Here is a 23,410-nt window from a genome sequence, read left to right as displayed (position 1 = left end):
CTGGGGATAAGGACCCAGGATGCATCTGATACTAATATCTGATACTGGGGATAAAGACCCAGGATGCGTCTGATACTAATATCTGATACTGGGGATAAAGACCCAGGATGTGTCTGATACTAATATCTGATACTGGGGATAAAGACCCAGGATGTGTCTGATACTAATATCTGATACTGGGGATAAAGACCCAGGATGTGTCTGATACTAATATCTGATACTGGGGATAAAGACCCAGGATGTGTCTGATACTAATATCTGATACTGGGGATAAAGACCCAGGATGTGTCTGATACTAATATCTGATACTGGGGATAAAGACCCAGGATGTGTCTGATACTAATATCTGATACTGGGGATAAGGACCCAGGATGTGTCTAATACTAATATCTGACACTGAGGATAAAGACCCAAGATGCGTCTGATACTAATATCTGTGAATTTCTGAAAATAAACCATCCATAAATAGACTCATCTCCCTTGGAGAGATTTAATTCCTTTTTCTTTATAACTTTCATGGCAGTCTTAGAAAGGGAGGCAAGCTGAGATTTTAACTGTAATGAAAGACAACCATACCATGTCTGGAACCCTTAACTGTAATGAACAACTACCATACCATATCTGGAACCCTTAACTGTAATGAAAGACAACCATACCATGTCTAGAACCCTTAACTGTAATGAAAGACTACCATACCATATCTGGAACCCTTAACTGTAATGAAAGACAACCATACCATGTCTAGAACCCTTAACTGTAATGAAAGACTACCATACCATATCTGGAACCCTTAACTGTAATGAACAACTACCATACCATATCTGGAACCCTTAACTGTAATGAAAGACAACCATACCATGTCTAGAACCCTTAACTGTAATGAACGACTACCATACCATATCTGGAACCCTTAACTGTAATGAAAGACAACCATACCATGTCTAGAACCCTTAACTGTAATGAAAGACTACCATACCATATCTGGAACCCTTAACTGTAATGAACGACTACCATACCATATCTGGAACCCTTAACTGTAATGAAAGACTACCATACCATATCTGGAACCCTTAACTGTAATGAAAGACAACCATATCATGTCTAGAACCCTTAACTGTAATGAAAGACTACCATACCATATCTGGAACCCTTAACTGTAATGAACAACTACCATACCATGTCTGGAACCCTTAACTGTAATGAACGACTACCGTACCTTAACTGATAAAGCCACCTGATACAACATAAACAAGGTTCTGATTAATCCTGCACCTTTAGCACATAGATAATACTTTAGAACTTGGACTCTCTACACAGGTTTTCCAGGTAAAAGTATCAGAAATGAGTTATCACAAAGCAGTCTAGAACTCATGACTCCTCTCTTAGCTACCATTTAATTAAAGTGCAGTGAAGCTCACAGGATCTGTAATGACGTTATAACTCATGAGGTTTTTTTGTATGAATTGCTACTGCCCTCTGGTGGACACTCGGATGGACACATTATTTTAAACCAGCTACAAATTGTGACAAGACCTAGGCTTGAGTTGATCAATCCAAATTATATCTTATTTTAATTTGATGATGAGATCGCCTGGGTCTGGCTGATCTTCCTTCAGGGTCCTGGAGTACGACCGAGAGTCAGAGATACTCTGAAGCATACAGGCTTTATTCAGGGATTCAGGAGAATATATAGATGACAAAGGAAATGAGCGATCAGAAATATGTAAATGACGTCGTCTTAATCTTGTTTTCTTCCGCCAGCCCCCTCAGGACTAGACACTTCTGCGTAAGTAATCATTAAAATTCATAATTAATAAAATTATCATTCTTGCTAATTACTGCATATTCAGACTATTTCCTAAAATGCTAAATGTTTTTAAAAATGCAAAGAGGATATTATATTGTGGCTTGCCAAATGCTTTATTTTATCTTGGAAGTCTACTTGATTCCATCATCATAGTACCCTAACATTCAGTGCGTTATTTTAAAACGTTATTCAGTGTTATTCCACAAACCTTTAAATGCCTCCAGCTACAAACACGTTGTTCGTTCCTTTAATCCGTATTTCTATACACTTACTGGCTATGAAGATCGTACTAATAGTGGATAGGGACGTTATTTGCTGAGTAGTCTGGAGATGAGGAGGATCTGAAATTTCACGGTAATGGAGGTGGGGACCAGTCATTTATTATAAAAATACAAACTCAAGATAAATACAATTGAATTTTTTTTTTTTTTTAATATCTGCGGTTGTCAGTGATCGTTATGTCATTATCTATTAGAAACGTTAAAATAATATAAATAATAGCTATAATAACTTATTTTAAAAAATAAAATAAAATAATAACTTGGAACAGCATCCGCAGAAAAGGCAACTGTATGAAATGTAGACTAAGCCGTTCTCTTTATTATCTTTGTTATTATCAACATCATAATATAACCTATAACTATATAGGTAAGTTAATACACCTCCTGCGCTCTGACCCCTCGTGAATTTCCGCTTACAAAACTGCTGCTAACTGGGTGTTTTTTACACCACTCTGTGTAAACTCTAGCCACCGTTTCACGACTAAACAACTGTCTTAACATGACTTTACACGTCATTTTAATAACTAACTTTTTAGATGTTGTATATGCAATTTTAAAGACCATTCCTTTGAGTAAAAAGTTATTTTTAACTTTATTCATCCTTTTTTATGAATCATTTATATACTCCAATACTGTTTCATTGAGTCTGTCCTAACGTTGTCCTAAATTAAATCGTCACATGTCATAAAGGGATATTACATTATTATGAGTAAGATGAAGAATAGAAAACCATATATCTAAAATATCCATAAAAACATAAGCATACATTGTTAACATACCAACCACATATATTACTTTATACATATATTAATAAGAGAAATGTTCAATTCATACAAACAGTACAATGATTTAATAATGATTCAACAAATAATAATATATAATATAAATAATAATATAAGTCCATTCCTAGTAGACAAAGTTTTTTCATGTAGCCTGAACAAACACTCCATGTACTGGTTAAAGCTTCAGTCAGGAACTGCTAAAGTAGTGGTGAGTTTAGAGTGTAAAAAGCATGAGTATTTTTAGAGTACTTTGAGCATAGACTAGAGTAATTTGAGCATAGTCTAGAGTACTTTGAGCATAGATTAAAGTTCTTTGAGCATAGACTAGAGTCCTTTGAGCATAGACTAGAGTCCTTTGAGCATAGATTAAAGTTCTTTGCGCATAGATTAAAGTTCTTTGAGCATAGATTAAAGTTCTTTGCGCATAGATTAAAGTTCTTTGCGCATAGATTAAAATGTTGCTTTCAGGTTCCCCCATGTCTCGGTTCCTCATCACACGTCAATAAACCCTTCATTTTTATGTCTATTTGCAGTTTCAGGGACGTGTTTTAAAGCCCGCACTGGAAGATGGCGCGTCTCCCGCACACAGTCCTTCTCCTGGCACTTACCTCGCTGGCCTCCAGTAGACTGGTGGCTGATTTTCTGAATAATAATGGCTGTCCTCAATTCTTCCTGAAAACGGCCCAAGGCCATGTTACTCCACCGGTACTCCGAAATCCCCATCATCTGATCTGTCAGCGATATATGGGACAAGACAGATTTGCCACTCTGTATGATACTAGAAACAAGATCCCTACATACTCTGCCTATCTGTATGTCCCTCATGTGCATCTTGTTAGAGCCAATCAGTGGTGGACCGAACCAGACGTAAGCACATTTCTACGCTGCATTCTCTAATAAAGATCTAGCTAACTTTCAGTGCCATCTTAATCATAATAGATACTCTTAGTTCACATATTGTGAATATATAGTTGCTTAGCCTGCTTTTATTACCATGTTCTATCTTAGATTGGAAGTTCAAGGTGCTGGAAGGGTTTGTACTCTTCGGTAACTAAAAACTTTGCCATGTTTTCTCCTGAAATGCACAGCTCACAGAACATAACCAGGCCCAGTACAGTGATTATCAAGGGTCTGGAAAGGAAAGAGGCCATTTATATCCCGCCTATCAAAACAATAACAATGTCCAGATGGACGCTACCTTCACCTTGACCAATGCAGCCCCACAAGATGATAAATTCAACAAGGCATGGTTCCATAATGTTGAACGTAAACTAGCTCAACAGATCACCAAGTGTACAAATCAAGTATACATCATAACAGGAGTGGTGCCAAGTAATGCTGATTTCATTAAAAACAAAGGTAATATTCCTTAAATTACACCATAATATGCTTTTAAAGACATGCTAAAAATCTGTTTGAAAAAACAAGCTTGTTATTGTCCAAAAATAATTCCAAAAAATATCACTTGTCAGATGTATTTTTATATACAGTATATGGTCGTATATACTACTTAAATGTACTTAGATGTATTTTTATATACAGTATATGGTCATATATACTATTTAAGTGTACTTAGATGTATTTATATATACAGTATATGGTCATATATACTATTTAAATGTACTTAGATGTATTTTTATATACAGTATATGGTCATATATACTACTTAAGTGTACTTAGATGTATTTTTATATACAGTATATGGTCATATATACTACTTAAGTGTACTTAGATGTATTTTTATATACAGTATATGGTCATATATACTACTTAAATGGCATGACATTTTTCCCTTTGGAGAGTCCTGATGAAACAATAATATCCTTTTGTCTAATTGCAGTTAATGTCCCCAGTTACTTCTGGACTGCATACTGTTGCCTGGACAACAATTACCGACTAGTGGCAAGTGGAGGATACATTGCATCATGGAACGGTCAAATACAGCTACAATCTAAAAGCATCCTGGATTTGGAGAAAGACCTGGCCAGCCATTACCACATCGGTGCCTTCCCTGTGTTTGGCGGTCTCTGCTATGGGGTGGGTTTATCTGGTGGCGTTAATTACACCCAGTACTGATTTAACAGAATTAAGAATTATCTTAATTAAACTTGTAAAGTTAATTGTTTTAATGGCCTAGTTGAATTTCCTGTTTGAAGAAAAGAAAATATTCCTCACCTAATGGAGATATCATAACCTCATTGTATCATTTGATTGATTTGATTTCTGTCTGTAGAGCATCCTTGAATTTGAGAAAGGCACTAATAATAACAATTATAATCGTGCATAGCTGATTAATAAAGATGTTACTAAATTTGAATGCTTGGTGTCATTAATTTATAAATTGCATTACATTACATTAAGTATAGATTACATTTATACTGCATTTCTGGAAATTGTAAGATTTGTCTGTGGAACCTGAAAACGCAGAGTATTAACTGACATGTCATCCACGCTCACTACATGTTCAAGTATGCATGATCCCATGATCTCAGTCTACACAGATCTGAGCAGTAACGTGACAGAGGAAGTCAACCCTGAGTGTCTGTCTGATCTCCATCCACCCGAGTGTCTGATCTCAATCCACCCTGACTGTCTATCTGATCTCCATCCACCCGAGTGTCTGATCTCCATCAACCCTGAGTGTCTGTCTGATCTCCATCCACCCGAGTGTCTGATCTCAATCCACCCTGACTGTCTATCTGATCTCCATCCACCCGAGTGTCTGATCTCCATCAACCCTGAGTGTCTGTCTGATCTCCATCCACCCGAGTGTCTGATCTCCATCAACCCTGAGTGTCTGTCTGATCTCCATCCACCCGAGTGTCTGATCTCAATCCACCCTGACTGTCTATCTGATCTCCATCCACCCGAGTGTCTGATCTCCACCAACCCTGAGTGTCTGTCTGATCTCCATCCACCCGAGTGTCTGATCTCAATCCACCCTGACTGTCTATCTGATCTCCATCCACCCGAGTGTCTGATCTCCATCAACCCTGAGTGTCTGTCTGTCTGATGAGCCCAGCAGAGACATCCTCCAACCCCTTAACATGTACTGCTCCAGTGATAATCAGACAATGAAACATATTTCTAGGTTAGTGACAGCGATACCGATGGAAAACTACTCAAGTTAAACATTTCACAGTTACATAATTAAATTCAACAAATTCCAACTCCCGTTATGATGAGCATGCTGTATGTAAAAGAGACGATTGGAGAGTAAGGCACAGCCGCAGTGGTAAAGGCTCGTCCTGACAGAATCATCACACTCAGGAGCTTGGGAACGTCACAATCATCACACTCAGGAGCTCAGGAATGTCACAATCATCACACCCACTGAGGAGCTCAGGAATGTCACAATCATCACACCCACTCAGGAGCTCAGGAATGTCAGAATCACATTGGGGGTATCTGCTGACGGAAACGTTTCAAGGTAAACCCCTCGAAAAGACTTTACTGTACTGGAGCGTGCTGTATAATAAACACACAGCACTATCAGTGTTTTAACAGTGATTTTTAAAAATTATGTTAATGAGAAAAAATAAGAGATATTGAAAGAATAAGATGAGAAACCTGGGCATGAATCAGCACTGTTTGTAATTAAGTCTGTTTGTCATTTTTAACCAGAAGAACAGCAAACAGCCTCTGGAGTCATGTGTGAAACAGTTTTCACACCTTATAGGAAGTGACTAACAGCCACCCCAACCCACACCAGTTGTTTCTCAAGCCTAATACACAAAGAACAATGAATAGCCCAAATAAAGGGAATATTCTCTTCCAGATTAACCATGACTCAGCAGGGCAGACATTAATAAGTAACATTATAAGTGTATGCAGAAGGATGTTTGCTTCTAGGGCGTGTTAATGAAACAAACCTAAATCCTGTTGTAGGACATGAAAAGACTGGGGCACTTTTAATGGACGGCCTCTTGAGGGTTGGGTCTCGGACACATGCACACCCTGGGACAAGACTAGGACCTCTAGAAAGTTGGGCTAGACATTGAGTGCTTATTTTTTTCATTTTTTACATTTATTATTCTCTTTAAATTGTTATTATTGTGGTGACTGTTGTCAGCCAGAGGAGGATGTGCCCCCCATCTGAATGTTGGTTCCTCTCCAGGTTTCTTCCTCATGCTCTCGGGAGATTTTTCTCGCCACTGTCGCCCTTGGCTTGCTCACTGGGGGCTTGGACTCGGGGATATTTATAAAGCTGCTTTGTGACAACATCTGTTGTAAAAAGCGCTGTATAAATACATTTTGATTTGATTTGATTTTAGTAGACAACATTTAACAACTATTTACGAAGTTCATTTTAATTCATGGCTCACAGAATACGTAATTACTGTATACATTACACTCCAGACTTAGCAGCAGGTGAAAGATTTTGCTCTATTCCTGACGAATGTATAGTGCATCATCTCTGCCTTTCACCAGAGGACCACGCGACATGCCTTTATGTTTTTACATGAATCTACCGTCCAGAAACTTAACTTACAGTTCTGACAAATGTAAAAAAGTGTCTTGTGTTTGTACTGGCAACAGCAAGGTGTTTGGTACGTTTGTTTGGATTTAAAGTTTTATGTAACATTACTTCTAAAAAAAATCTCTCCCCCCGCCCAGCACAATTTTCTCTTCTCAGAATTAAATCCCCCTGCTGCTTTTGTGGTTCTGTCCATCTTGTGTCCATAGTGATAATCACCACGGTACTGCTCCAATTTCACTGTTATTATCAGTACATTTAAAATAACACAGCAGTGCAAGAGCGCCCCCTAGTGGTTGTGGGATAGCAACACCTGACACGGGTTGATATTCTTGTGTGCCTATTTGTTATGAACAGTTTTTTAGAGGAAAAAAGGTTAGGGTTAAGTTTGACCTATGAATGATACATATGCTGTGATTGGGTTAGGGTTAAAGTTTAGGCCTGTTTCTGAATGTCTCTAACCCTCACTCTGTGCCACGATACGATGCGTCTCTGTGACAGAAAACGCCAAGGTCAGAGGTCATAACATTCGTTGGGTTTGGGGCCCTAAAGACCTTATCCACACATTCCATTATTTCTCCTGCGTGTCTCCTCTCCTCTCTTGACTTCAGGCACCTCCAGTTTGACTGACGTTACACCGGCATGCTGGTGCTGGAACACAGATACTGTGAGATACCTCAAGCACACAAACCTCCTGACTCTTCACAAGAGTTCTAACAGGTTTCAGCACTCAGAGAAAACAACTACGCACTAGATGTTCATAAAGAATATATTAGCTGTAGAGAAGTTTGAGAGTGTAACATTTTCCTAAAGCAGGTTCCTAAGCCCTGCTCTTCAGGTTACAGACTGCATGCCTCTGGCGTAAATATTTGTACTATACAACATGGTGGGAACATCTAAAGTTTGTGAGATTTTTGTGTTTGTAGTGAAACCCATGGAGTTGCTTAGTACTGCCATATTGTAGCAATTTCATACACATACCCGCAACAAAAAAAGGAGTCACTGAGTGCATTGATTGCAAAGTTTTGTAACAGTAGTTTAGTAACAGTGGCATGGTCCGTGTACCACTGTGCGTGTAAATGTCAAACATCGATGCGATTGTGGCCGAGGTGTCTGCTCCCGTCTGGTATCCGGAACAAACAGGCTGAGGAAACCGACAACAGCATCCAGCCCTGTGCCAGTTTTAAAATGCATTTTAAGATTGCTTTAGAAACCCTGGTTTCACAGCTTCATAAAAGTAAGTTTTAAATATTTGAACAATGTTGACGAGAGTTCCTCAACAGCTGGTTCCTGCCAGCCACCAATCGGATGAGCCGATCACATGAATTCCGAAACCCAGGACCGGTCTGGGATCAAAGGGCCATATTGAGCATCATGGATCAGGACTGATCGCCGTTTAACCACTGGAAAAAAAATACATAAATGAGAGACTGTTGGTGCTGAGAGCCAAAAACTAGCATCGACATAAGTTTGATCTCTTCACACCTGTGCAGCACTAGTTCTGGCGAGGCGTACAGGGGATGGCGCTTGGAAAAAAAGCCTGCATATCTTACGATTCGTCTTCTTTATACAGCTCCAGGTATTTGAACTATGAAATGGTACTTTTAAATAGTCATGGATGTTGAACTAGTTATGACTATTAATGTCCAACACTATTAACGTCCAATATTTGGGGTAAAGTACATCTGACATTTACCTCTTTGTGACTTCATTTTTATATTCCTATATTTATTCTTATATACATCCATATATACAGACCCTGAGGAACGTTAAGGGTTGTAAAGTTAGCCTTGCTTTGATGAAAGCAAAAAAAAAAAAAACTTTCAATAAGTTTCAGAAATCAGTAATCAAATAACCTTAATTCTAAATCGAGACAGAGTTAACTACATCACAAGATTGTTTTTACTGTCGTGTCAAAGTGTCGTCACATTTTTCATACGCTGCAGGGACCCAAGCAGACGTGAGCATGTAGTGTCTGTGACAGCCAGCGAAGACAAACCATTTACACTTTTAATTGGCAAGGCCTCCGAACTCACCGTCGCACGCCAAACATCACTGTAAAGGTTTTTCCGTGAATGACCAGAGACCACACTGCCCTTCAGCACTGCCGTCTGAGCAACAAAAAAGTTGTTGTTCATATTGTGTGGCAAGCAAATTTAAGGCAATTGCAGCTTTCCCATAAGGCATGAACACAGAAATAAACTGTTACCACGCAAATTCTTAAATGAAGTCATCTCATGACTTTATTTGTTCTTATTTACAGATATAAACATTTTCTTACTTGTATGGCAACCAAGGTAATTAACCCTGGCAGTTTGGCAAATAATAACCAAACAATAATAATGTTTAAAAAAATACCGTGGACGTTTTCAAAAACAAACCCAAAAAAGTGGGGGTATGTGGGGGAGGGAGAAATGTCATGTGTCATTTACAGTCCTGACCAACAGTTCATGCTTTTGCTTCAGGAGGCAGGAGGTCGAGCAGCGAGGCTGAGGTCTTGGGCCGTTCCAGGACCACCACGGGCTTCAGGAACTGGAGCTGTTTTATAGCCTGGTCGCCACAGCCCCTCAGCGCCCTTTCCAGGATGAAGCGCAGGTTCTGGATGGAGCTGCACTCCCCCGCCGAAAGCAGAGGCTTAAGAGGCGACGAACGTGACCTGCGACTGCGGGCGGGTCCTCTCTGGTTGTTCTCTTTGACCGAGCAGTTGCGTCTGCAACAGTCTCGTCGGCGGGGAGAATCGGGCTTGCAGCAGGGGTTTAGGACACCCGTGGAGCGGAGCTTGTCGCCTTTATGATTCTCTTCCTTCTCCTGAATGAACTTCAAGAAGGAGGACTCAAAGCCTAAAGGTTTGTAACCTGCTATGTCAAACGCCCGGGGGGCAAGACTTGGACTGACCAGATCTTTCTGGGCAGGTGGATGAGGTGCAGCTGGAAGCGGTTCGGAGAGCTCGGAGTTTTTCCATCTCAGCGGCTGTCGGTTTGGGGAAGGGCTCGCCGAAAGGCAGATGGCGGCGGCAATATTAGTTGGCTTGTCAGAAAGTCCCAGGGCAGCATCGCTGACAGTTATTCTAAGAGTAGATGGAGGTGAAAGGTCAAGAGGTGGAGGAGGCACAAGAGGGGGAGCTGGAGACTCACTTTTAGTTTGGTCTTCCAGAACCGGGCTCCCAGTTTGGTCTTCCAGAACTGGGCTTGCTCTATCCAAAATGTTCTCTGTATGCCCATTATTTTCACCATAAAGCAAGTCACCTGCATCTAAAAGTACAGCGACATCAGAGGACGGCTCTCCTGAGAACTCCGGCGTCTCCTGTCCTGTTGGTTCTGTTTTAATAGAATGGAGGCTCATGGGAAGGGCTGGGCCCCCAGGGTTCTCGGGCTCGGCTTGATACTCCATTTTGAGGACCCCATTAGGAATCCTAGCAAGATCTGGTACTGCAGACACTGCCGATTTCTTCTGTATCAGCTCCTCCAGCTGCTCGGCTATGTAGCACAGCTTGTCCTCATTCTGCACCACTTTGCCGCGCGCCATTTTGTGACACTTTACGTAATGCCGATGCAAACTACTCAGGCATGACACCACGGAGTCACAGTTCTGGATCATGCATGGATACGCCAAACGCAGGCAACGATCCTGGCACATCTGCAGGGCCTCCTCATGGGTTCGGTACACCAACCTGCCAGCTCTTTTTTTGGACTCTGGTTTTACACATTTCACATCCGGTTCCTCCTCCGGAGCTTCTACAGTGGACTCGAAGTTCTCCGCTTGACTGACATCACTTTCTTTCTCACAGCAGCTTCTTAAAGGCTGTAGGGGGACCGACCTTTCAGAGGCCTTCACAGTCCCAGAAGATGCCGTGACGATGAGCTTCTTCTGGCACCCAGCGTTGCCACTGACTCTTTTGCAGGCGCTCTGCAGACGTACCACGTGGGCATCGGTCTGATCGCCGTGGGTGTAGAAAACGTGCTTCTCGTAGCCACCATTGAACTTGCACTGTGAAGGTGGGTCTGTGGGCTCCAAAGGTACCTCACTTTGATGGATTTCTCTGGTGTGACGTAAAAGGCTACTCTTCAGGTGATAGGACGCGCTGCAGTTACCAGAGGTACACCTGAACCTCGGAATGGGTTCCTCGGATATCTGATGGTCTTTGCGGTAGTGTCTGTACAGACTGGAGAGGTGATAGAACCTCTTGTTGCAGCCGTGGTGTTTACAAGGGTGAAGGTTACTGTCCTCCTCCCAGCAGAACTGGGAGCTGTTATAGTGGTGTACGTTCTGCAAGTGGCGGAGAAGGTTGCACTGCTTCATAAACCCTGCTCCGCAGCCTTTGTGTACGCAAGGGTATGGCCTGTCTTCTACGGAGGCCACATCCACGCAGGAATTCCCTCTTCTGACCAGACGCCGACTTGCTCTCCTCTCTTGCACGGTTCCGTCTTCCACGCCCTCCTGGCACGAAAGGTGTTCGATCCGCAGTCTCCGGTCCTTCATCAAAACTTTGCCGTTGCTTTTCGCCATCTTGCCCTTGCACGCCGGGCGGTCGCCGTTCGAAGATCTGCTCTTCCACGCAGGCTCGATTCTCTCAGCAGGAACCTCGCCCATGCTCGAAGATGTGGAACCTTCTCCCTCGTTCTGCTGGGACGTGGCCGGCGTGGCGGAGCTCGGCGCTTCCGCCTTATTTTTCGCACGAAAAGCCTCCACAGCCACATCGTCCGTGTGTTTGTGAAGACAGTGGATCTTCAGCTCTTTCCGCTCTCTGTAAACCTTTGAGCAGAGGTGACACTTAAAAGGCTTGAACTTGAGAGAATTAAAGATTTCCATCTGCTCCACGTCCTCCTTGGAATACCCGTGCTTTCTGAAGTAGTGCTGAACCAGCGCACGGCTGGTAACGCTCTCGTAAAAGCAGCTTTCCACGTCACAAACGTATGGCCTGGCTGTCTGCTGGACCACCACGCTGTTTTCGGACTGACCCTTATTCCCAGGAGCAGCCGTCACCAAAACGCGAGCGGACGGCGGTTCCGTCTTCCGCGGCGCTCTCCTCGCGCTCACAGGTGTCGGATGTGACCTCGGCTCGATTTTGCCGGGGGTCGGTTTTGCCGGCGACGTAGCAGGAGGGGTCGCCCGCGGCCCTTTAGACACCGCCGCTTGTCTACGGGAAGCACGCCGGACGTTTCTGGACGTGCCGGAGGTGAGGCTCAACTGACTGAAGCCTAGCACAATGTCCGAGAGCGAACCGCCGATTTCAGGATTACAGGCATGAGTGCTGATGTTTAAGGAAATTGTCGCGTCACATGGCACCGCGTCTGCAGCAGGCGGAACGTCTGTTTCCTGACTGGCACCCTTGGTGGGACTTGTGTCTTCACTGTTTTTATGCCCTTTCGTAAATCTGGTCTTTGAGCGCTTTTCATTTTTCGTTTTTTTGCACGTCCCGTTCTCGTCTTTGAACCGGTCAGAATGAACCATTTTCAAGTGCTTCTGGATCTCCCTGGCTTTGTTGAAGGTCCTACCACACTTCTCCAAGCCACACGTGAACTTTTTACCATCAAAACAAACAGCAACGTGCGCCAGGGACTTTGTGCGTTCTGACTCTTGCGATAGCGAGAGTTTTTCCGGTGTGCTCGAGGGTCCTTCGCTTGACCGATGGGCCCCTTCTGAGCCAGAATCCGTTGCCACAACAGGCAACAACAGTTTCCTCTTCGCTTTTCTCTGTGCCTCAAAGTCCTTCTCCGTGAAGGAGATGCCGTGGGCCGCCAAGTGCATCAGGAATTCTTTCCGGGAGTAATAAAACTTCCTGCAGCCCGGGCTGGTGCAGGTGTAGGCTGCGTCGCGGAAGTGCTGAGCCTCGTGGTGGTACAGCTGACCGAGGTCACAGAAGGACACGCTGCAGCCTGTGAGCTCACAGTGGTAGGACAGCCGAAAGCCATGCCCATGTTTGTGCTCCAGGAGTTCGTTGGTGGTGGCGAAGCAAGCCCCGCACCCCGTGACCACGCACACGTAGGGCTGCTCCCCGTAATGCACACGGCGGTGCTTCCGGTGGTGGTGCGCGGTCATAAACGTTCGGCGGCAGAAAGTGCACTTCTCCCGTCTGTCTTTCATCTCCATGTAATGCTTGATGTTCGGGTCAGCGTTGCTATGGTCGTTCTTGAGGTGAACGCCTAAATACTTAAAAAGTCTGAAATTCTTCGAACAGCCAGTAGCGGGGCAATGGTAAACCTCACGGTCCTGCAGCTTATAGTGAGTGTAGATGTAATCAAACGTGATGTAATCATCGTCTGTTTGATGTTTAGGCACGGTGGCAGCTTGCTCCAAAATGTGTTGCAAGACGACGGGATCGTGGGTAGACTGGTAGTACATGACGAGGGACGGATCCAGGGGTATCTGTCCGGGTTCCAAGTCATGGAGATCTTCCTCGTCTCGGTCCGGTTTAAACTCTTGCTCTTCCACCTTCTTCTTTACATTCTTCTTCTTTAAATGGCCAACTCTGGTGGGCATTCGAAGGTGCTTTTTGGAATGCGGCACAAACTCCTGTCTGCTTTCAAATTTTTCAAGGCATACGGGACAGGTCCACACGTCGCTCACTGCGTGTTTCCTGGCATGATGGAGGAACCGTGGCTCAATTACTTCCCTGTGGCATATGTGACAGAGAAACTTGTACTGCTGCCACCGTTGGGCCCTCTCCGACGTCCACAGAGCTCTTGTTGAGGTTTTCCGACGCTGCGACGTCCTCACGGTTTCCTTTCTCCGGTTCTTCTCCTTTGGTTCGGTAAGGCTTTCATCGGCATGACGTTTCACCTGCGCATCAACAGCTCCCTCTACTGGATTCGATGTCGCCGGAGCACCGTTCGCATCTTCGACCGCCAGTCCTTCCTCTTCCTCGGGTTCCAGTCCTAACAGTTTGATGCAGTAGTGCTTTAAGGTTTTCCAGTCCCAGAACTCGGGGTCAAATGGCCAGTGGCCTTTGAGCGCGAGCAGCAGCTCGCAGCGTAACGAATTGGGGATGATCGCATTCTCCTCGTCGTACTTCTGGTCTGGACGCCTGTAGAGCTCCTCGAGGCAGTCGAACACCTCTCGCGAGGGACTCAAGAGGAACTCGGTGAGCTGGCAGGCCCGCAATACCTCCAGGTCATCCGGGAGGAGGCAGGCCACAGTTTTGCAGACGGTGGTTTTGGTTTCCGTGTCTTCTTGCCTTGGCAGCTGAAAGGCTTTCACACAAAGTTCGACAGACACCGCCAGCCCAAAGTGCATCGTCTGGAAAAGCAGAGGAGACACATCATCATTTGGGCTGCTTGGTGTGATTCAAGCTTCTGAACGAACAGCAAAGCAATACACGGATAAAGAATCGCACCTCAGTTTGGATTACTCGGATGAGGAACAGTAAGTGGTAGACGGTCTTCGCTATCGCCCCAAACTGGAGGCAGCGTTCTATAAAAGACTCCAGGGACCCATCAATCCTCCTCTGCAACTTACTCCAGATCAGTGTCAACTCCCTGGAACACCAGAAAAACAGAACATACCTTCTACATCATCCTTCTCACCCAAGACTTCTACAGTACACGGCAATCTCGAGCTTACACGCGACTCATACACACGCGACGTCTAAGGACCTTCCTTACTGCAAGACTGCACAGGTCTAAAGGCTCCGTCTGGTCATCTTAAAGTGTGTCAATGTGGGAGAAACGCACCAGGAGCAGTAGAAACGTTCCTGCTGCAGCTGCTGGGTCAGGTACGTGGTGCAGAGGATGAAGGCCGTATTCTCGTCACCTTCTGTCTCCATATTACAAATGATGTCCAGAACATCCTTGGCATCCAGCTTGGAGATCTAAACAAGAAATATACACACACATTTAAACAGCACATATTAGTTTCATATACCAAGGTTCATGACTTCTAGCTCAATAAATAATAAATTCAGCACGATGTTGACAATCCCCACAGGACCAAATATTCAAGAGTTTAAATATGTACAGGAACAAGAAAACTGGGTGCAAACTACACGATTTTAGCCCAGATTTTGCTGTCTCAGACAAGTTTTTGCATGATGACACCGGTGCCGCAAGACTCGTTCGGCCTCGTGATTTTCCTGCTCTGCCAGCTGTTACATGAGTCGCTCTGTGAAAGGGAGCAGTGATCAGAAAGTTCTGTGCATACAATAATTCTTATTACAGTCCAATACTGGAGTACAACTTACATGATGATGAAATTAACAGCTGGAAATGTAAACTTTATAACTGTAAAACTTGTGTTTGGTCAATATTATTTGTAAAAGATTAAAGTTTTTGTTTTTTAGGGGGGATTTTTTTGGAGGCATTCCGGCCACCCCAGGTTTCACTTTTTAAGGCCAATTCTTAACATGCGTATGTGCATAAATCAGGCTTAGCAGAAAAGATTCGTTTTTGAGTAGTTTTATATGGCTCTATAAATCTCAAACTTATGAATAGTTCAGTTGTATGCACAGCCATAAGCATTTGCCACCATCAACCTCATTTATAGTGTGCGCGTACGCACGCATTTTTCACCAGAGTGGAAACTGTGAATCAGGCACCGTTTGTCAGGGATCTGCAGGTGTCAAGCATGCACACATTTACTTCAACACAACAGTTCACAGACGCCAGACGTCACATACTGTGAGCCTTACAGTGATTCTTAGACTATTAATCGTTATGTAGTGAGCTGTAAGAAAAACATAAGGAAGTGCATTTCGCTTTGTTACTCTATGAAATTATATCCAGGCTTAAGATATTCCTGTTTTGCATCATTCAAAATATTTCTGACTCAATTAACCAATTTCCTCAACGGTAACCAGAGAATTAGAGCAAATTCTTAGCCAAACCTCCCAGAGCACATCTCCAACACCTGTGAGCCTGCCAGATCACATCTCCAACACCTGTGAGCCTGCCAGATCACATCTCCAACACAGCTGGGACTCTCTGACCACACCGTCTCGTGAGATGCATTACCTCGGTGATGGCCTCCTCGCTGGGCAGCAGCTGGCAAAGCTGCGTGACAAACGTCTGGCGGAAGCTGCCTTGGCCGGACAGGCGAGTGCAGTTCCCGCAGGCTTTAGTCAGAATCAAGGCCTTCTCCACCTCGCCCACCTTCTCCAGGTGCTTAATTCTCATCTCTAAGAAGTCCTCGCCCTCCAGAGCAAGGTAGGCATTCACTGTTGGAAAAGGCAGCAACAATTTATGGTCTCATGGATCAAATTGTCAAAAAGATATTAGGAATAGGATCTAAAATTGATCTGTTTCCCTTGTCAAGATTCACCTTCAACAATTGAGGACATACTTATTAACAATACAGCTACCCCTAGTGCCTAAATGTCAACGCATTAATGCACCTTCAGTAAAAATAAAAAATAAAAAATTCACACACCAATTTTTTCAGTGTCCAATCAATGGCAAATTTTGAAAATCTTGGGCTGGATTCTAAAATGACTGACCCTCATCTGCATCTGTGGGCTGTCCGGTGAGGAGTGCAATTAGGGCGGGGCTGCTCCAAGCCCCTCCCTCTCCCGTGATCTGCAGCAGTGCCTGCAGGTCGGTGCTCCCATACTGCAACATGGCTTCATGAGCTGCCTGCAGAGACATACACATACACACCTATCTGAAGTCTACTCAACCGGAATAAACGGCCCTCCTGAAACGTTTCCACTCAGAAACGTACGTTGTCTGCATACGGGCAGTAACTCCTGTAACTGCTGTTCTGAACGCATACCTTTAATACCAAAACTTACAGCCAAGTGGTGTAGAGGCAGGAGAAGAGATCAGAGGTCAAGTCTTAATCTCTACATGAGAACATCTCATTCTGCCAACTGTCAAAAAGACTATGGACAAATCAAAACAAGGCCATTTAAACACCATAAGTGTCACTGGGAGACCCTGTAATGCATGAAACGGTCCAAAAGCGGCTACGGGGCCTGGTAAAGCAATTCTGATCCAGTCTCCCCCAGGACAGTCTAGTGGAAATATGATGACTAGGCACATACCATAAACCGAAAAGGGGGGGGAAAAACGTGTCTATCCAGACTCGCCGTTTTCTTGGTTCACCACCAGACCCTTTTTATGCCAGTGCTGTTCTTTTAATTCTTTTAAACGAGCAGAACCCAGAACATCTCACCTGAACAGAACCATGGAACTGCAGCCAGGCTTCGAAGGGGATGTCATTCTGAGGCACAGACAGGAGCAGCTCAAAGCAACTCCTAAGGAAAGCAGGAAAAAAGACGCACAACTTCAGCAACCCGGCGGAGCAGCACACCACTCCAACACAGTCGGTCCAGGACAAGAAAAAGAACGCAACCGAGAATTCAGGTGACGGTAAAAACCCACATTTTGTCTAATCAGACATCACAGTCCATCACGTCTGCTCCTCATGGCTTAAGTCAGCTCCATCGACTGAAGTTCAATTCAGTCAAAAAAAAAAAATGTCATTTGAAAAGGTGAATTCAGGTTTTAAAATCCACTAGATAATTGTATGAATAATTGTGAACAGAACTGCATTTAGGGAAATCATAACTGAACTGAAGTCTTAGTAGTCATTAAAACCACTCTGACAAGCTGCAATGACTATACAAGTCTCAAAGCACGAAGCAAAAGCTAAAGAAAGCAAATGAAATCTGAAGAGAGATGTGCCGTGTCGTATTTCAAGCAAGACCCAACAGTCACGGTCCCTTTCGAGTTACCCCATGGCGCGCACACACACACACACACACACACACACACACACACACACACACACACCCCCCCACCATCCCGGCCTCCAGTGCAGGCAGGACTCACAGAGCCAGTCTCTTCAGCACAAGGGCGACGCTCTGGGACTCGGCCGTCAGGTGCGGCCTCGCCGTCGCAAAGCAGTTGATAGAGAGGCAGTAGACCTCCAGAAGACTCAGGCCGTGCTCCACCGAGTTCCTGCTCCCGGCGTAATGCATCAGAGCCTGAAAGAGAGAGCCGAGAATCTGTCAGTTTTTCACCCAGTGGCTCAGTTCCGCTCCGAAGACCACGGGCAGACGTAATGAGCATGGCCCTCTCCTCGTGCCTACTAGAAAGGGTCAGCACAGCACCATGCGTGTTCTGACCAGGCTTGTTTTGATCACGTCCCATCTATAGAAAGAAGGTTTACATGTAGCTAAACCTAGACGTTCACTATGAGATGCAATTTTACCTAAGGATTAATAGCTGGAACAATGCATTTTCATCGATATACTCCTGAACCGCCATCATCAATTGTAGTGCTACGTCCATCACACAATGAGCAGCTGGGTTTGTGAAATATCAACCTCATAGATCTGCGTGCAAGAAATATATCTGATAAGGATCATTTGAACATCAGAAAGCGGTTTTCATTCAAATCCTGCACCGCCAGTCTCAGCATAGTTAGACCTTAACTCCGGCCCGGTTACTCTTCTGCCACTCGAGTCCTTAAAGACTTCTGGACCTGGGAAACGCGAAACCGTGCCGTGCTGGAGCAGAGCAGGAACCATTCTCCACGTCTCCAGGAGCAGGGTTAGGACAACTCAGCGCCGGAAGGTGGAGCCTCCAAACACAATAAGGGCCGATGTCCCGGAGCAGGGCTGGCCATCCCTGACGCAGATTAACAAGCCGCTTGTCTGGTGAGCCCCGGGAACCCAGCACTCGGGAGAGCACTTGTGAGGAAGCCCTGACGAACTGCATCCACCTCGCTCCATCTGTGCAGCAGTACACTAATTGAACCTTGGAGATCAGAGCGGATGTACCTTTAGCACAGTGCTATTTCCCCCGTGCACCCATGCCGCCCCACACACACACACACACACACAAAGGGAATCCCCTTTGACAAACGCTTAACCTAGAAGTTAACAATAGAGCAAAGAGACTGCTTTAAAGGGCAGGCAGCCATTACGTGTCTGTAAGCCTGTGGGCTATTCTTACGAGTTTTTCACCCCAGGGAGGCACTGAAATCCCTGATTACCAGACTCAACAAACAGTGTCTGAGACGGTGTGTGTATATACCCAGTAATACTGGTTCAAAATATGGATTTCAGTTTTAGCAAACATGTGATATGACACCACATAAAGTAACGTGTCGTCACCATGTTCTGTTAAGTTACCAGTTCTTTACAGAACCTCTGCACTCCTGGACAGAACCATCTGCTAAAGTTCAACCCGAAAACATGGTTAACTATTCGAAAGCAAGAGAAACGGTTTGAGTCAAGACTGCTTGAAAATGCATGCTAGCTTTAAAAGAGGTGCTCCAAAAAATAAACAATAACAACAAATACAGCAGGTGGGGCGTGTCAGACCGTAGCCACACGGGGACTGCCTTACTGTGGCCCCAAAGAGAGAGAAGGCCGTCAGGAGAACGTGGCATCCATCAGAACCAACCCCTGGTGCGGTTACCACAGCAACACCGTGGCTGCTGGTGAGAACTACTGGGCATGTCCAGTAAGCCAGGTTCCATTGTGTTGATTTTTTTTTTTTTTTAAAGAAAGAAAAAAAAAAGAAAATCGTTGTAATTGAGTTGTTTTATTTATTTTTTCATTTTAGTATCACGTAATCAAAAAGCTTATCTACATGCAACAATGCACTACTGCAATATTCAAAACACACACAAAATAGCAACTTCCTTTACATGCAAACATCTTTTTTTTTTCCTTTAGGCAAATGCCACTGGGGTTTTCCTTAAAAAGTCCTAAACAGAGGCACTGGAGCAAAAAAATGAACCTCAGTTCATTAGATCCATATGCAATGTGTGCACTGTGAGAAATTCGTTTCAATACAGTAGATTCATAAAAGATGCACTCCTAAAATAAAGTATGCCATTATGATATAGATTTGATATATAGTGCATAAGATGTTATGGACAGAGGTGCTCAACTGCGCAAGCTATTTTCTTTGTGTGTAATTGTTTATATATCATCCACGCATGCATAAATAGTTCTCTCCTGAGAAGACGGACTTCAGAGTAACTTCATAAAGACAAATAAGCCGAGCTTTCTAACAACTTGGTTTGCTACGTGACCGAGATCACACACTGCGCAGGTGGGGCACTACACCGACTGTCCGGGGAATCGTGAACTATGAAAAGTTACACTTGCAGAACCAAAAATGCGCCGGGCTACAGGGCCGTAGAACATGGCTCCGCCGTCCGTCCTAAACTCAACATTTCACGGGGTGCAGAATCAAAACAGGCGCCCCGCCCCACACAACTCAACTGGGTTCTTTCATTAAAATAACACCAAACCTATAGATAGCAATTAAAGAAGCGTGTAGAGACCATTAAACATGCACATCTCTTAAATATCAGGAAATTTAGTTGCAAGTGTATTCTCACTAATGTGCACGGCTTCCGACAACAGCACGCAGCTGCATATGGGGACCCCGAACTGCACAGAGCTAAGCGGACTCTCCAGGCCAAGTGTTCACAACAGGAATGCGCACGGCTAAACGCGCGCGTCTGGCTTTCTCGCCGGGCGCTAAACGTGCATCGCAGCGCCGCGTGCAAACGGCGCGCGTTCGCAAGGCGCTCCGCGCGGCCTGCACGCGCGGCTGCGGCTGCACGGCCGGGTTCGTGCACGCCAGCCTAGCCGCCCAAGCCCGCGTCCCGCTCCGCAAAACCGACTCGGAAGGCGCTTGCCTGGCAGAAGCTGTCGCAGTACTCGGTGGACGACGCTTCCGAGAGGTCTCGCTGCCGGAGCCCGGCCTCGAGCTGCTGCAGCGTCGCCTGCAAGCTCTCCATGGCGAAGAACGCGTCCTCGTGGGCAACGCCGCGAGCGCCCCAGATGAAGTCTGCCTCTCCGTCCTCGTCCGCCATGTCCGCCAGCAGCCGCTGCGCGTACGCACTTGGCCGGATCATGTGATCTCCCAGCTCGAGCTCAGGTGGAGCGGAGGAGGCGCCTTTAGCCTCGCGGAGTCCTACTCCCCCCACCGACAACTCCTAACAACCCGCGTGCACAACGCACCTTCTAGGATTTCAGTTTTATTTACATTGTTTGTGGACCCGAAGGGAGGAAACGAACCAGCATGTCGTTGTCGTTAAGCCTCGAAAAACTCTACGCAACACGGAAAAAGCACGAGCTGTGAGGTCGGTTTAACGACGTTACGTACAGGCTCGTGCTGCAGAGCTTCTGCGAGGCGCAGCTGGCAGGCACGTTCGGGCGTCTCGTACTGAACTAGCAAAACTGCACCACAAAGGCGTTCGTGTTGCGTTTACACGGCACGTAATCGAATCTGGTTTGGGTTTTTTTAAAGACTGGTCACAACGCATCACGCTCCCCTAGACTGTTCCGCATGCGCGAAAGAAGCATAGTTCACGTGGCACGCTCATCCAGCGGGGACAGGATCAAAATGGAGTCGACATGAGCATGCACTGCCCTAAATATTAATGTGCATGTTCGTGTGCAGCGCAGGCTTGCTGCAGAATATTGTGAACGCAATGAGGCGAAAGGTGCCGAAGCGTTGATGAAGGGTTTTCGTGCACGCATGACAGCCACGTCTCCGAGCACCGTTAGTTCCGATCTGGGCGTTCAGACCATATCTCCGTGTATGCACGCATGCTTCGGGTTGAGTTACACTGCTGCGTATCACATCGGATTTGAATACTACACAAGGTCTCCCGGATCGGAGCTGAAAATGTCAGGTTCGGTGTGGGTTTTGCTGCTCACGCTGTCAGATCATAGAAGAAAAAGTGAAGAGAAGATTTGGGCCATGTTTGGTAAAATAAACGTAGCCCCGTTTTCTGCAGATGCTTTCTAATACGTTCATGCTTTCTAATACGTTTCATCAAGACCATCAGTTGTCCAAAACGTTACAGCGAGTATTTCTTTGCCCTTGGCTTGCTCACTGGAGGCTTGGACTTGGACATTTGTAAAGCTGACATCTGTTGTAAAAACTGCTATAAAAATAAAATTTGATTTGATATTTTGATCAGCAGTCCACGTGCTTCATATAATATTCGCTAATAGGCTGTTCATTTGTTTAAACAACATTACTGGTTTCCAGACTATGGTCTTCTCCTAGGTGTCTGAATCAGGTTAACAGGTTAAACACACTTCTTATTGGTTCTTCATGTTTCTTCAACATTTCTTTAAGCACTTTTTATGGTAAGAGAGCAAGAAAACTGACTAAGAAAACCAAACCTGACCTGGCCAAAAAAATGTGTGAAAGAGAGTGAAAAATGTGTGTCTTGTATGGTGTGACAGGCCTGCTTTAATCGACTTGGTGCTTGTACTGGCCTTCTGCCATTTCCAGCTGTTGGTGAGGTCGCAGACGTCCGCCACCTCTGCTAGCCGTCGGGCTTTAGTTAATTAAGGTCAGTGTTGGGCAAAAAAGCAACATGGACAAGGCTGTTGAGTTGTTGTGAGGCTGGCCATGTCTCATCACAGACGCGCTCCATCCAGTCTGACTGAGCTTCAGCTATCTTGCAAAGAAGAATGAGTCAGGGGATGAATGAATGAGTCAAGTTATACAGTCAGAGGGGCTGAATACAAATGCATGCCACACTTTCCAGATTTTTATTTCTTAAAACATTTTAAAACCATGTATCATTTTCTTTTCACTTCACAATTACTTGTTACTTTGTGTTTATCACATTAAATCCCAATAAAATACATTTAAGTTTGTAGGTGTAACTATATCTCTTCAAAATAGACAGTCATTTATATCTGTTCAGATCAGACAGAGTTCAATTCCTGCCTGCTGTTATACTGATCACGGTGGGTGGATTTTTCTAGAGTAGCTTTACAAAATGTTTAGAAATTATTACACAACATCTCAAAAGGAAACGCTAGGAAGTTAATAGTTTTACCACAACTGTTACTGCTATTCACTACTGTTTCTGCCATTCAATACTGTTAGTCATTCACTACTATTTCTGCCATTAACTCATATTGCTATTACTAAATCAATAATACATATTCCCTCCAAATGTAATCCATATAAGTGTGTGCAATCCTGGTTGGTGTTCTGTATTGAGTGTTTAGACTGTACTTTCTATAACTACCACTAGATGGCACAAATGATCCATTAGCCAGACATGTTTGTTATTCTCTTTATTAATGATTGTGTGTAACACTTTGCTCTTTGCCCTAGCATTTTTATCACAA

The 23,410-nt window shown here is 44.6% G+C and overlaps 2 protein-coding genes across 3 annotated transcripts; one reads left to right on the top strand and one right to left on the bottom strand.

The window, feature by feature from the left end:
* Positions 1–1,505: 1,505 nt before the first annotated feature.
* On the top strand, positions 1,506–5,187 carry LOC113568197 (endonuclease domain-containing 1 protein-like). Its single transcript, XM_026996382.3, has 4 exons — positions 1,506–1,786; positions 3,404–3,737; positions 3,959–4,229; positions 4,711–5,187. Exons 2-4 carry the CDS (start codon positions 3,438–3,440, stop codon positions 4,944–4,946), a joined length of 807 nt encoding a protein of 268 aa, XP_026852183.2. The 5' UTR covers positions 1,506–1,786; positions 3,404–3,437; the 3' UTR covers positions 4,947–5,187.
* Positions 5,188–9,564: 4,377 nt separating this feature from the next.
* On the bottom strand, positions 9,565–21,607 carry rlf (RLF zinc finger). 2 transcript variants are annotated; one of them, XM_026996379.3, is made up of 8 exons: positions 20,944–21,607; positions 18,111–18,265; positions 17,452–17,533; positions 16,775–16,910; positions 16,293–16,495; positions 15,018–15,154; positions 14,681–14,822; positions 9,565–14,583 (listed from the first exon to the last, which is right to left on the bottom strand). In XM_026996379.3, the coding sequence occupies exons 1-8, from the start codon at positions 21,160–21,162 to the stop codon at positions 9,796–9,798; spliced, it is 5,862 nt and encodes a 1,953-aa protein (XP_026852180.3). In that variant the 5' UTR covers positions 21,163–21,607; the 3' UTR covers positions 9,565–9,795. The 2 variants fall into 2 exon arrangements, with proteins under 2 accessions (XP_026852180.3, XP_081577803.1); XM_081721677.1 differs by lacking the exon at positions 20,944–21,607 and adding an exon at positions 17,661–17,726 and having other exon boundaries at positions 18,111–18,250.
* Between the last annotated feature and the right edge of the window lie 1,803 nt (positions 21,608–23,410).

This window comes from Electrophorus electricus, chromosome 10, assembly GCF_041902795.1.
Source record: "Electrophorus electricus isolate QZ-2024a chromosome 10, ASM4190279v1, whole genome shotgun sequence".
NCBI lineage: Eukaryota > Metazoa > Chordata > Actinopteri > Gymnotiformes > Gymnotidae > Electrophorus > Electrophorus electricus.
This window is presented reverse-complemented; position numbering and strand designations above follow the sequence as displayed.